The sequence below is a fragment of the Diceros bicornis genome, chromosome 12 (genome assembly GCF_020826845.1).
Source record: "Diceros bicornis minor isolate mBicDic1 chromosome 12, mDicBic1.mat.cur, whole genome shotgun sequence".
Classification (NCBI taxonomy): domain Eukaryota; kingdom Metazoa; phylum Chordata; class Mammalia; order Perissodactyla; family Rhinocerotidae; genus Diceros; species Diceros bicornis.
In genome coordinates this window covers 13,400,349-13,413,019 of record NC_080751.1, presented here as the reverse complement: position 1 = coordinate 13,413,019, position 12,671 = coordinate 13,400,349, and the positions used below count along the sequence as shown (strand labels likewise).

The window sequence follows — 12,671 nt, the reverse complement described above, 5'->3', positions numbered from 1 at the left end:
GTCCTTTGCTATAGAAAGGAGGAGAAAATAAGATTACAGCATATATAAATATTTAATTCTAACTGTGGGAAGAAATTCTAGAGAGGTAAAAATAACTACTAACAGTAATTACTATTACACACACAATATTGTATGTGTTTAGAAGAGGAAGGGCAAAAACCAGGTGGACGCAGGTCAGGAGCGGGAGGGAGTAAGACTCTTCATTTTAAATATAAATTGATTTTTAAAAATGCACACCTATACTTCTGAACCCTGTGAATACACTACTTCTCTAAAATATTACAAAACAAGACTCAACAGTGCAGAAATTTTACATGCGGACATCTCTTCATGATTCAGATTAACTAGCAAGCTTAGACGGTCCTTTCTCTTTCCCTCCGTAAAGCTCTTCATCCTGTGAGCACCCACTGGACAGCTCCAGCTCATGATCCAGTACTATAAGGATGCCTTCCCAGCAAATGAACAAACATGCATCAAATGCATCAAATACTACCTGTTGCATTATTTAAAGTCACTACAGAATTCACAGATGCAGTTTCTGGCCCCTCAGTGATGGTCCAGGCCTTATGCTGCGCCTTCTCTGTGCGAGGCATCATTCTGAGCGCTATCTTCATCTTTACAATGTCCTGTGAGGAGGCATTAATTTAATGCCCATTTTACATATGAGGACACTGATGCACAGAAAGGCCCAAGGTCAAATATGTAGTAATGGCGAATCTGGGCTCCAGAATCTGCACTTTTAACCACTCTGCTATGCGGTCTGTCATGTTGTTAGGAATAGCATTAAAAAAAACCCATGTTCAAGTGCCAGGCATCATACATGGCCTATAAAGGTGACTGAGAAATATTGGTTGAATTCTCAATTTGCATCTTAATAGGTGTATATATGTTTTGAAAACACTAAATATAGTTTCTACTATATAATACTATATAATACTAAATCTGTATTACATGATTAGCTATTTCATATGATCTAGAAATTAACAGCTCTTACCTCTTTGGATACAGAGGAATAAAAACATCATCTTCTATTGCCTTCTTCATTCTTGAAACAATGGATTTAAGTAGGTCCTTTTAAAAATTTAAAAGCATCAGTGATAGTCATAGGTAGAAATATATTTACCAAAAGAAGTAATTTTAACAGTATAGTGCAAATGTGTACACACAGAATCCAGTGTTATAACTATCAATTAAGTACTAATTGGGTACAAGAGAACTTCATTCATCCATGTTGTTGCCTATGGCAGTAGCTGTTGCATTTTCATGGCTGTATAGTATTCTGCTGTATGAATACTACTGCTAGGGCATTTAGATGGTTTCTAGTTTGGGGACTATTGCAAATAATGTTGCCATCTAAGTTCTTGTACATGTCTTTTAGCGTGCATGGGCATAAATTTCTAATGGGTATACACATAGCAATGGAATTGCTAGAATATAGTTCATGTCTATATGGTCAACTTTGTACAGAATTCCAAATTGTTTTCTGAAGTAGTAGTAACCTATTTATAGTGCCACCAGCTGTGTATGAGAAATCCTGTTTCCCTATACCCTTACTAAAACTTGTTTTTTAATGTTTGCAATTCTGGTGGGTATGGAGTCATATTTTATTATGTTTTAATTTTTATTTTCATGTTCACTAACGTGATGATGAGCATCCTCTCATATTCTTAGCTGCCATTTGGACACATCCTTTTGCAAAGTACCTAATTAAGCTGCTTGTCTACTTATCTGTTGCTTTAAATTTCTTTTATTAGGTTCTATCTCTTTCTTACTGATTTTCAGAAGCCTTTTATATACTCTAGCTATGAGTCCTTCGTTTGTCAATGTCCTCTGAAGCAGTAAATTCACTTTGGCAAATGCATCTTATTGTTTGTACATCAAAAATTAGAAACCAAAACATTCAATCATAAAGACTTTTAAGGATATCATGTTATATCCATCCACTGCATGAAATATTATTTAGCTAAAGTTTATGAAGACTGTAGTAACATACAAATTTAAACATTTAAAGAGATAACGTTAAGTGGAAGAAGTAGGATACAAAATGTACATGTCCATTAGGATTGTAACTTCGAAATAAAAAGCTAGATGAAAATATCCTAAAATTTTCTCAGTCCTTGGTACTAGGATGAAAAGATAGGGAGTTTAAATTATTTTTTCATGTCTACCAAAATTTCTATAAGATATTGTCATTATTAAAAATGAATCCATGGAGCCGGCCCGGTGGCGCAAGCGGTTAAGTGCGTGCGCTCCACTGTGGTGGCCCGGGGTTCACCGGTTCGGATCCCAGGCGTGCACCGACGCACCACTTGTCAAGCCATGCTATGGCGGCGTCCCATATAAAGTGGAGGAAGATGGGCATGGATGTTAGCCCAGGGCCAGTCTTCCTCAGCAAAAAGAAGAGGATTGGCAGATGTTAGCTCAGGGCCGATCTTCCTCATTAAAAAAAAAAAAAATGAATCCATAATTGAAAAACGAAAACAGCATACTACACACTACAGTGAAAGTTATATTTTAAGTCAGTGACAATGTGTGTAGCACAAATTAAGCTGTCATATACCCTATACTAATCAAATTACTCATAAAGTAGAATTCAACCAAATATATTTTTTCATAAAAAGTATATCTAACTTAAGTCCTGTTTCTTCTTCCACTTAATTAAATATCTGTAACATATTCCTCAAGTGGCCACATATCAATATTTAATTAACATTAAAAACAAACAAAACCTCAATTTTCTTTTAATTCATTTCTTAAACATTTTGAATTCTCTTAAAAGAATCATTTTTCTAGGCAATCTCTCCACAAAGCAGCATCTGAGCTTATGTAAATTACTGAGTTAGTGTTTGTGCTAGAAAAGATAGTTATGCTTTGATTTTGTTCCATTTAAATGATTCTGAATGCCAGCTTTTGACCAATATTTCCAAGTTGTTTAAATTTTTGTTTGTTAAAAACAGTTCTCTAAAAAATGCTATAGAGGACACTATTGAGTCAAATGACAGAAGTGGAATATGGATGGTAGATTAAGTACTGTTAAATTTACTAAACCTGACAACTATACTATGGTTATGGAACAGACTATCCTTATTCTTAGCAAATATGCATCTTTACTCCCAAAGCGTTCAGGAGAAAAAAAAATTGTGTGTATATACAAATATAACGGGAGAGCAAATAATAAAGCAAACGGGGAACAATATTAACAGTAAGTGAATCTGGGTAAAGGGCCTATGAGTATGCTATTTTTATTCATGAGAGTTTTCTGTAAGTTTGACATTATTTCCAAATAAACTGTTTAAAACAAAAGAAAATCTAAATAAACATATTTTAAAACTCTGACCTCATATTAACTTTTCCAGGTATTAAAATACATTTGGTGAAAAAAAAAATTTCTCCCAACAGTGAAGTTTTAACAACCACATACGCACACCTCCACGTATATACTTTAAAACAGCTTTGAAAAGGCACTTATAAGCTCTACCTAGTAATTTTTAGGCTGCTCTGTATATCTACGGAGATAATCTTGAGTGGCTCGGCAGATGGTGAGGCCCTCAGGGAAGAAGGAGGGCTGGTGCTCACCACAGCAAGAGCAGCACTGCTTGTGGGTATGTGTCTGTATACAGGAGCATGTAAGATTTTATTTGAAAAAGGTTCTGTTGATAACCAAGGAAGTTTGGAAATCACCAATCTATCTAAACACCCAATTGATGCCATTTTCACATTTCCACTACCTGGTCAACCGACCTGTGCCTGAAAACATTTAGTGACAGGGAATCACTACCTCCCAAGGCCGCCATAACTTTGGGCAGCTTTTGCCTATTTGATTTCAGTTAACGAGAAACAAACTTCTCTCTCCCACACCTTCCACTCCTTGGTCCTAGTCACTTCTTAGGATCATACAGAACAAATCTAATCTCCCTTCCATATGACAATTCTTCATATTTTAAGATTGATATCTCACTTTTCTACATCTTCTCTCTCCCATACCATCTTAAACACTCTCCATTTAATATACTTACACACAGAATTAAATGCAACATACCCAGGGAAGTCTTATCTGTGGGTAGACAACATAACATTTTTACTCAAAGTAGCACACACCTAGTAGGATGAACTCCCATTAGTCTGTTGCTCAAGTGACAGTGTTGACACACATTGGGTTTACTGTCGATCATAAACCCTCTCTTGTTTTACATATGCTGCCTCAGAGCTGTGTCTCTCCCATCTTTTAGTTATGCAGTTGAATTTTTGAACCCAAGGGTAGGACATACATATATTCCTTTTACATTTTATATTTTGAGAGTCAGTCCATTTTCTCAGTATTTTGAAATCCTTTTGGATTCTAATTCTACTATCCATAGGCCTATAAAAGAATTCCTAGCTTTCTGCCATTGACAAATTTTATTAGCATGTATTTTATATCTTCACTCAGCAGGGCAAAGCTGGGAAGATATCTAATACTAAAAGACTCCCTGTAGGTAGCCACATCCCTATTGGTCATTATTCTTTTAGGTACACTCTACCAGTTTCTTTACATCTAACTGTACCACTGCTAAGCTTATCTTTCCCCGTTTGATCCATAAGAACAATCATAATGTACTTAAATATATTATCTACTGTACCTGTACGGTACCTTATTTATCTGTGAAAGTGAGATAATATGGGAAAATTTGCTTTGATAAACAATCACTTGTATTAGGAACGCTATCAACGATATATTACGGAAATCATAGCTTTTATTAAAGTGTTCACGAGCCACCTCTATAATCGTGTACTTTAGAACCTTAACCAGAATCAAAACTATTCTCACAAGGCATTAGCTTACAGAATCATTAGCTTCTCACTTCAAAAACAGGAACCATGCTGTCTGACTCCTCCTTCTGGAAACTTTCTCATTCTCTACAATTTCTTACACATCATTGAAAAAAATAGTGATCTCACTGGAAAACTGTCTTAGTAACCCGGAACATTATGTAGTTCAGTGATTCTCAACGAGGAGTGATTTTGCCATGCCCAGGCAATATTTTACAATATCTGGAGATACTTTTGCTTGTCAAGACTGGGGAGTGCTGCTGCCATCTAGTGGGTAGAGGCCAGGGAAGCTGCTGAACATACTACAATGCACAAGACAGCCCCCAGCAAAGAACTATCTGCTCCAAATGCCAAGAGTGCCGAAGCTGAAAAATCCTGAGGTAGTCCAGTCTTATACTAATAATGCCAAAAACCCATTTTCAACATTCATAGTGGGAGGGCTTCCAGAATAAAAATTACCAGTATAAAAAGTTCATGAGTGAATCCCTAACACTGCTGAAAGACTTCTGTGATTACAAAGTGCCAGGCCTGGGCCGGCCCGGTGGCGCAAGCGGTTAAGTGCGCGCGTGCGCGTGCTCCGCTGCAGTGGCCCGGGGTTCGCAGGTTCGGATCCCAGGCGCGCACCGACACACCACTTGGCAAGCCATGCTGTGGCGGCGTCCCATATAAAGTGGAGGAAGATGGGCACGGATGTTAGCCCAGGGCCAGTCTTCCTCAGCAAAAAAAGAGGAGGATTGGCAGATGTTAGCACAGGGCTGATCTTCCTCACAAAAAAAAAAAAACAAAACAAAAAAACCAAAGTGCCAGGCCTGCCACTCAGTACCCCAAGGATCTTTTACAAATGAGTTGGCTCTCTGGGCCCCCAGCTGCTGCTTCTGTAAAATGCAGTTAAAGTCAACACATTTTATAAGGCTGCAAAGATCAAATGAGATAATGTGAAAGTGTTTAATAAAGGGCAAAGCACTCTTTACATTTAGGTTACTATTACATAATCCTAAATAGAGAGCAAATATAGGATTATATATCTGTTTCCTTGTAGCTCTTAGCTTCTAATCTTGGTTCTATGCTCTGTAACAACACAGAATAAATCTATTCCTTCTTCAAATATAAACACTATCTCCAGGCCCACTTCTTTTAAGTGAAATATCTCTAACTCCTGCAATGGTTTTCCTATCTTATCTGTGTCTTTATCTCGTTGGAGGTAGGTGAAGAATGCCCTTTCTCCATCAGTTGCTACATGTTCAAATCCTATGCTTTCCTTTAGGTCTCAGCTCGATGCCATCTCTGACGTCAATTCTTTCACTGCAGAAAGTAACCTGTCCCTCCTGCCTCTCTTTTGAAGTTTCACAGCACTTTATCTGGGCTGCTCATGAGGAGGCAATGTGGTCAATGCGATGAACTCGGGCTTTAAAGTAAGATTAACCAAGGTTCAAATCCTAGTTCCAACTCAAGGTAGTCCTGTGAACAAGTTTTTGAGACTCAGTTTCTTCATTGTAAAATGAAGCTATCACTCATTTTTTTTGTAGGGCTGCCGGGACTAAGTGGGATGACATAGGGACAAGACCTACAGAGTGCCTCTCAGTTTCTTCATCTGTAAAATGAAGCTATCACTCATTTTTTTTTGTAGGGCTGCTGGGACTAAGTGGGATGACACAGGGACAAGACCTACAGAGCGCCTAATACATAGCAGGAATTAAATACATAAGTGTTCCTTGTCTTCCCCATTTCTCACTTCCTATTTTACATAATCGTTTATGTACATTTTATTTCCTCTAAGAGCACATGCTTCTCGAAGGCACAATCAGGCTGGTTTCCCTCTTCTCCCTGTTACTTCTCACAGCTTCCCTCCTTCGTTATAGCAATTCCAAGTGCTAACATTTAATAGTGTTCAGAATCTGAGTAAGACAGGCCTCCTTGCTTTTCAGCCACCTCAGTTATTCTATTTTGGGTGCTCTCTAGTCTGTCAATCTCTTTCTTACTTTCCTTAAAGCTCAACACAAAACTGGTTTACTTATTTAACTGCATGAGTATACAACATTCTCATTGACAAACAGAATGATAATCAACAGACTACTACAATAAAAGTAAGACTTGGGAGACTCTCACAAGGCCTCTAAGGGGTTCCTCTTGATGTCTTATGCTCAGTAAAGCTCAATTCTGAATCATAGTAAGATGAGAATCTATCCTATTAAACTTTGAATCCTCAAAGAGATTACTGCTCTTAACTTTGGCAGATTATAAATAACTAGTTAATATAATGAATGTTAGTCTAATTTTAAAATCACCGTTAAAGCAAGGCCACAATACTACTAGAGTTTTGCCAAAAAAAAAAATAAAATAATAAAGGTAACGGGTTTTTTTTTTTCTTTTAGAAGGAATGAATTTGTACTAATGCATTTATGCCTGTTCATCTCTTGCAGGGCCAATGTACATTCACAAACCTGAAAGATGGCTGGGCCATGAGAACACAAATCAGACCACGGAACAGAAATAAGCTAATAAAAATGAAAGTAATAATCTGGGTCTTATTACATATGTGTGTATCCTTTAATTAATAATGACTACCATTCCTGTTAGAGTATTCAGACTTAGTAAGGCGTATTCTTTCATCTTATTATTATCAAGAGGAAAAACGGTCAATCCTAGTTTCTATAAATCAGAAGTAAAAATATTCTTCCCCAAATGGTTTTTTGATAATTACTACCTCTGCATCTTCTGTAAATAAAGATTTATAATAAACTTATATTGATTTATAAATAAATCAAGAAATTCATAACTCGAGAAATTATTACCTGTTTGCTTTTACTAACTTCATTTTCACAAGTGGAATGTTCTTCAAGTATCATTCTGCAGTGTGTTATTAAACTTGTTGTCTGAGAGGTCGACAAGGGATCCCAAATGAATTCTACGAAGCCTGAAACAAAAATTTCAGTGGTGCACAATTTATTTACTAGATTGATTTTCTTATCACCTATAAACAGAGGCCTTCAGCCCTCCTTACGCAGTTCAAAACCCACGCCAATCATTACCACTACGTATTTGCATACACTCTCAACTTCCTTGTCCTTTTTGGGCTTGTTGAACTTGTCTGGCTAAACCACAACCCTAGTTAAATCCACCTTGTCACCAAGTCTCTGCCTGCAACCATGCAGCTAAAACGTGGTTGGAAAAAATACACTTTAAATTCATCGCCATGTTAACTCCGGTGAGCCCTTAACGCTGCCCAGCAATCATATTCTGTTTCCCTGGCCCACTGCCTCTCCCTCTCACCTAGACAATTACTTCCTCTCTTCTCTTTCCTCTTCCATCTCAGTTAACGGACTTGACTCTTCTAGATAACTATTTCTTACCTCTTCTTTTCTCCTCCCTTGCTCTCACTCTCAGCTGATGATTCTCATCAAATTAGGAAGTAATCAGAAGAGAAGCTCCATGAGCTCCTACCACAGCATCTGCACACGCACCTGCCTCTGTGTCACAGAATTAACTTGTCTCCCATTCCTATGGATGAAAAACCTATGCTCCGCACTAGGGCCAACCCTTTATTTGTGCAAAAGATGCCAGCCCCTTTGGCTTACTTGAAGATCCTGCTCCCGGAATCCTGCCCTCTTACTTCAGTATCATCACTTTTACTGGATTTTTCCCATCAGCCTACAAACAATTATTTCTCTTGTATTAAAAATAATCCCTCTCTGGACCCTACTTTCCCCTTCAGTAACGCCCTATTTCTTTCCTTCATTTTACAACAAAATTCTTCAAAAAACCGTCTAAGCTTTTAATCTCCAATTTCTCTCCTCCCATTAACTCTTCGATTTTTTTTTTTTAATTTTATTTATTTTTTCCCCCCAAAGCCCCAGCAGGTAGTTGTATGTCATAGCTGCACATCCTTGTAGTTGCTGTATGTAGGTCGTGGCCTCAGCATGGCCGGACAAGCGGTGCGTCGGTGCGTGCCCGGGATCGAACCCCGGGCCACCAACAGCGGAGCGTGTGCACTTAACCGCGTGCACTTAACTGCTAAGCCACGGGCCGGCCCTCCCATTAACTCTTGAATTCACTTCAATTAGGTCTTATCTCCAACCATTCTACCTAAACTACTCTTACCAAGTCACAGATGAGCTTTGCACTGCAAAATCTAATGCAACAGTTGATGAGTCCCCCAGAAACACATGCTTTACTTGTCTGCTAGGACACCACTCCTGGTTTCCCAGGTACCTCTCTCCGGTGTCCTCTGCTGGCTGCTCGTCATCTCTTTGACTTCCAAATGTGAAGTACCTCAGGACTCAGGTCACTTACCTTCTCTTTCCTATCTATATTTACACCCTTAGTACTTAAAGGCAGTTTTGTGGCTCAACATGCGACAAACTGAGCTCCTGACAGACCTCCCTACCCTGAACTTGCTCCTCCCAGTCTTTCCCACTCCACCATATGGCAGCTCTGTCCTTCCAGTTGATTATGCCAAAAACCAGAGAGTCATTCTTGATTCCTCTCTTTCTCCACAACCAATCCATTAGCAAATTGTTAGTGGTACCTTTGAAATATGTGCAGAATTCAGCCACTTTTCTGCACCTCCACTTTTAACACCCTAGCTCAAGCCACTATCATCTGTTGCTTGGATTACTGCAAAAGCTTCCTAACTGGTGTGCCTACAGTTCATGCTCAACACAGTCACCAGAGTGATTCTGTTAAAATGTTAAGCAGATCATGTACTTTTCTGCTCAAAACTCTCCAATTGCTTCTCACTCTTTCACTTATAGGAAAAGATAAAGTCCTTACAAATAATTATAAGGCACCTATGATGCAGACCCTGTCATCTTTCTAATCTCTTCTTTCTCTCCCCCATGTTCATTCCACCATAGCTACACTGGCCTATGTGCTGTTTTTCAAGCAAATCAGGCTGGCTTATGCCTCAGGGCCTTTGCACTTGCTGTTTCAGCTGCCTTGGATGCTGTTTCCCCAGATATTCATGTGGTCCACTTCTTTACTTCCTTTCAGAATCTGCTCAATTGTGACCTTCTCAGGAAGGCCTTCCCTGGCCAACCTATTTTAAATTGCACTCCTCTTTGATAATTTGTGTCCCTTTCCCTTTATTTTTTTCCTTTGCCCTTATAACTAACATGCTCTAAATTTCACTTATCTTATTTACCATCTGTCGTCTTCACAGAATGTAAGCTCCATGAGGGCAGGGATTATTATCTTGTTCATTGCTATATACTACCAAAGCAACAACAGTGCCTGACACAGGGTAAACCCTTCTAAAATACAAGTTAAATAATATAAAAAATTGAGTAGGTTAAAAAAAAAAAAAACCCTTAAGCCAAAAACAAAACAGCAATTTCTCAAGCATCTAGAAGGTTAGGCTTCTAATAACCCTAGAAATATTCAGTCAACCTTTACTGACAGCCTATTATGTGCCTGTCATTAAATAGAGGAGACAGAGCAATGAATAAGGCTCGGTGCCTGCCTTTGAACAACTTTAATGGCAAATACAAATGCTTACATAAGCAATTACAATTCAATGTGTAGGGGCCACCATAGGTGAGTTCAGAGTACTACAGGAACCCAGAGAGGTATGCTTAAACCAGTTCCTAGAAGTGATGTCTATACTGAGTCCTGAAAGATGAAGAGGAGTGAGTTAGCCTGATGGAAGAGGTCGCGCTGGGAGGCTTGCCAAACAGATGGAGCATGGAAGATGTAAGGACCTAGGAAGGTAAAGCTGAAGTCCAGTAGTGATGGGGATGAGGGGAAGAAGGAGCAGAGCTTGGCACGAGATGGGGCTGGAGCATTAGTACACAGAGACATGATTCTGAAAGGCCTACAAAGCCATGTTCGAGTTTAGTCTTCATCCTGAAGGCAGTTAAGAATAATTAAAGTTGTTTTAAGTGAGGTATGACAGAATTAGACTCACATTTTAGACAGATCACCATGGCTGTAGTATAGAAAATGGGTTAGAAAAAGGAAAAAAATAACAGACTTGTCAATTCCTCATAGAAGGAGGTAAGGAAGGAGGAGGAGTGGATGGCTTGAAGGTTCTCGTTTGAATACGCGGCAGACGGAGGTGCCATTTTCTAGATAGGGAATGTAAGAGGAGCAGGTCTGCAGCAAAGATGACAAGTACACCTCTGCACGTGGAGTCTGAGCTGCCTGTCAGACGTCCAGGTGGATGTACTCAGAAGGTACTTCGATAGAGAGATCCGGTGCTTTAAGAAGAGATCTGGTCTTGTTCTTCCAGTTCTTTTGGATTTAAAATTATGTAAAGCAGCACTATCCAAAAGAACTTTCTGCGATGATAAAAAAAAAACATCTTATATCTCCACTATCTAGTATGATAGCCATGAGCTACATATGGCTATTGAGCATTTAAAATGTGGCTAGTGTGAATGAGGAACTGAATTTTAATTTTATTTAGTTGAAATTTATATTTTAATAGCCACATATAGTTAGTGGTTACCATACTGAACAACACAGATGTAGATGGCACTAAGGGAGAGCATGAAATTACCCAGGGAGTTCATGAGAGTATGAAGAGGGTCCAGGATAGGACCTGAGAATAAATATACAGTACTAATTTCTCATAATACTACTAATTTGAGGGACTGTTTAATTGTAAGTTAAGTATTTGGAGTTTTCAGAAGACTACTTAAATAAGGCCACATAGTCTATGCTATCATTAATAGAGCTACATAAAAGTAGTAACTTTCTAATATACCCCACAATTGCACTGCAAGTTACATTGAGAAAATCATTCAAGTGTAGTCAAGTTGGCTGAGAAGCAATATAAAGCTGGTTGCTTCTTCTTTTAAAAGAGTTCTGCAGACTTTGCTGTCAGAACCTATTCTCAGTGACACGGTGAAACAGATCCTTATCAAGTACAATTTCAGGTAAACCAAGAGTCTTTAGACTGAAGCACAAACATCAACACTAAGTGCTCTGACCGCCAGTGGCAGATGTGAGGGAAATGTAGTAATAGTTTTTAAAGAAAGAATAAATAAAAACAAACATAAGGGGAGAAGTTATGGGAAAGAAAGACATACGTGGTAGGGATGGAAGTGTGCCACTAATAAATGACTCAGGCATTATAAAAGCAAGGCTAGTGTTACTAATGCTAACAGCTGGAGTATCAGCAGTTTGGTTGCCAATCACTTGCACAAACAAGCACTTTTTAACCAGCTTAAATTATGCTATCTGTTGCTTTTTATCGCATATCGAATTTCTTTGTGTTCAAGAACTTCTGAAAAAAAAAACTGTGACTGTAACAGAAATTAATGATCTTATACTCTGCCAAAGAACAATTTAATTTTATCACGATTACAAAGCAGTACCTGTAAGTCGAGGAATAACTGTTTTGTTGATGACAGCAGACAATATTTTCTTATCAGAACTATCTTCCCTCTTTGAATCTTCCGTACTGTTATCCATAAATTCTTCTATAGATGTGAACCATGGCATCTGTTTTAAACCTATGGAATCAAACTTATAAATAAAATTATCAAAGTTATAAATAAATTCTTAAACATTATTTTAAAATAGTTAACTTTATCAGTAATCATCAGAGCTTTTCTAAGGATCAAAGAAGAATAATTCCATATTTTAACCCCATGTATACAGCACTAGACCACCAAGGCTAGGCAAGAAGACATGACTAAGACATGACGTCTAAGCAATAAGACAAGAAACTGCATTTCATGCATTCATCTCTAAGACAAATCCTTCAAAAATGCCTACTGTGTATTCAGAGCCAACCACATGCAAGTATTGTTTGGAGCAAAATACACATTTCTAAGAATGTACTTAAAATAGCCATGGAATTTGTTTACAGAAATTCATTTACCTCAAGCAAAATTCACTTCTGGCTCCAATTCTTATAG

The 12,671-nt window shown here is 38.2% G+C and overlaps 1 protein-coding gene across 5 annotated transcripts in view; it reads right to left on the bottom strand.

Moving 5' to 3' along the window:
* Positions 1 to 12,671, bottom strand: part of GCFC2 (GC-rich sequence DNA-binding factor 2) — a 42,716-nt gene that overhangs the window by 8,355 nt on the left and 21,690 nt on the right. For 3 of the 5 annotated variants that reach the window (XM_058550829.1, XM_058550828.1, XM_058550830.1), the window contains 3 exons: positions 12,126 to 12,276; positions 7,602 to 7,723; positions 995 to 1,071 (listed from right to left, as the gene is read on the bottom strand). In XM_058550829.1, the coding sequence (XP_058406812.1) occupies positions 995 to 1,071; positions 7,602 to 7,723; positions 12,126 to 12,276 (350 nt within the window). Of the gene's footprint in view, positions 1 to 994; positions 1,072 to 7,601; positions 7,724 to 12,125; positions 12,277 to 12,671 lie in introns of those variants that run through there. The other 2 variants (XM_058550831.1, XM_058550832.1) reach the window with 2 other exon arrangements.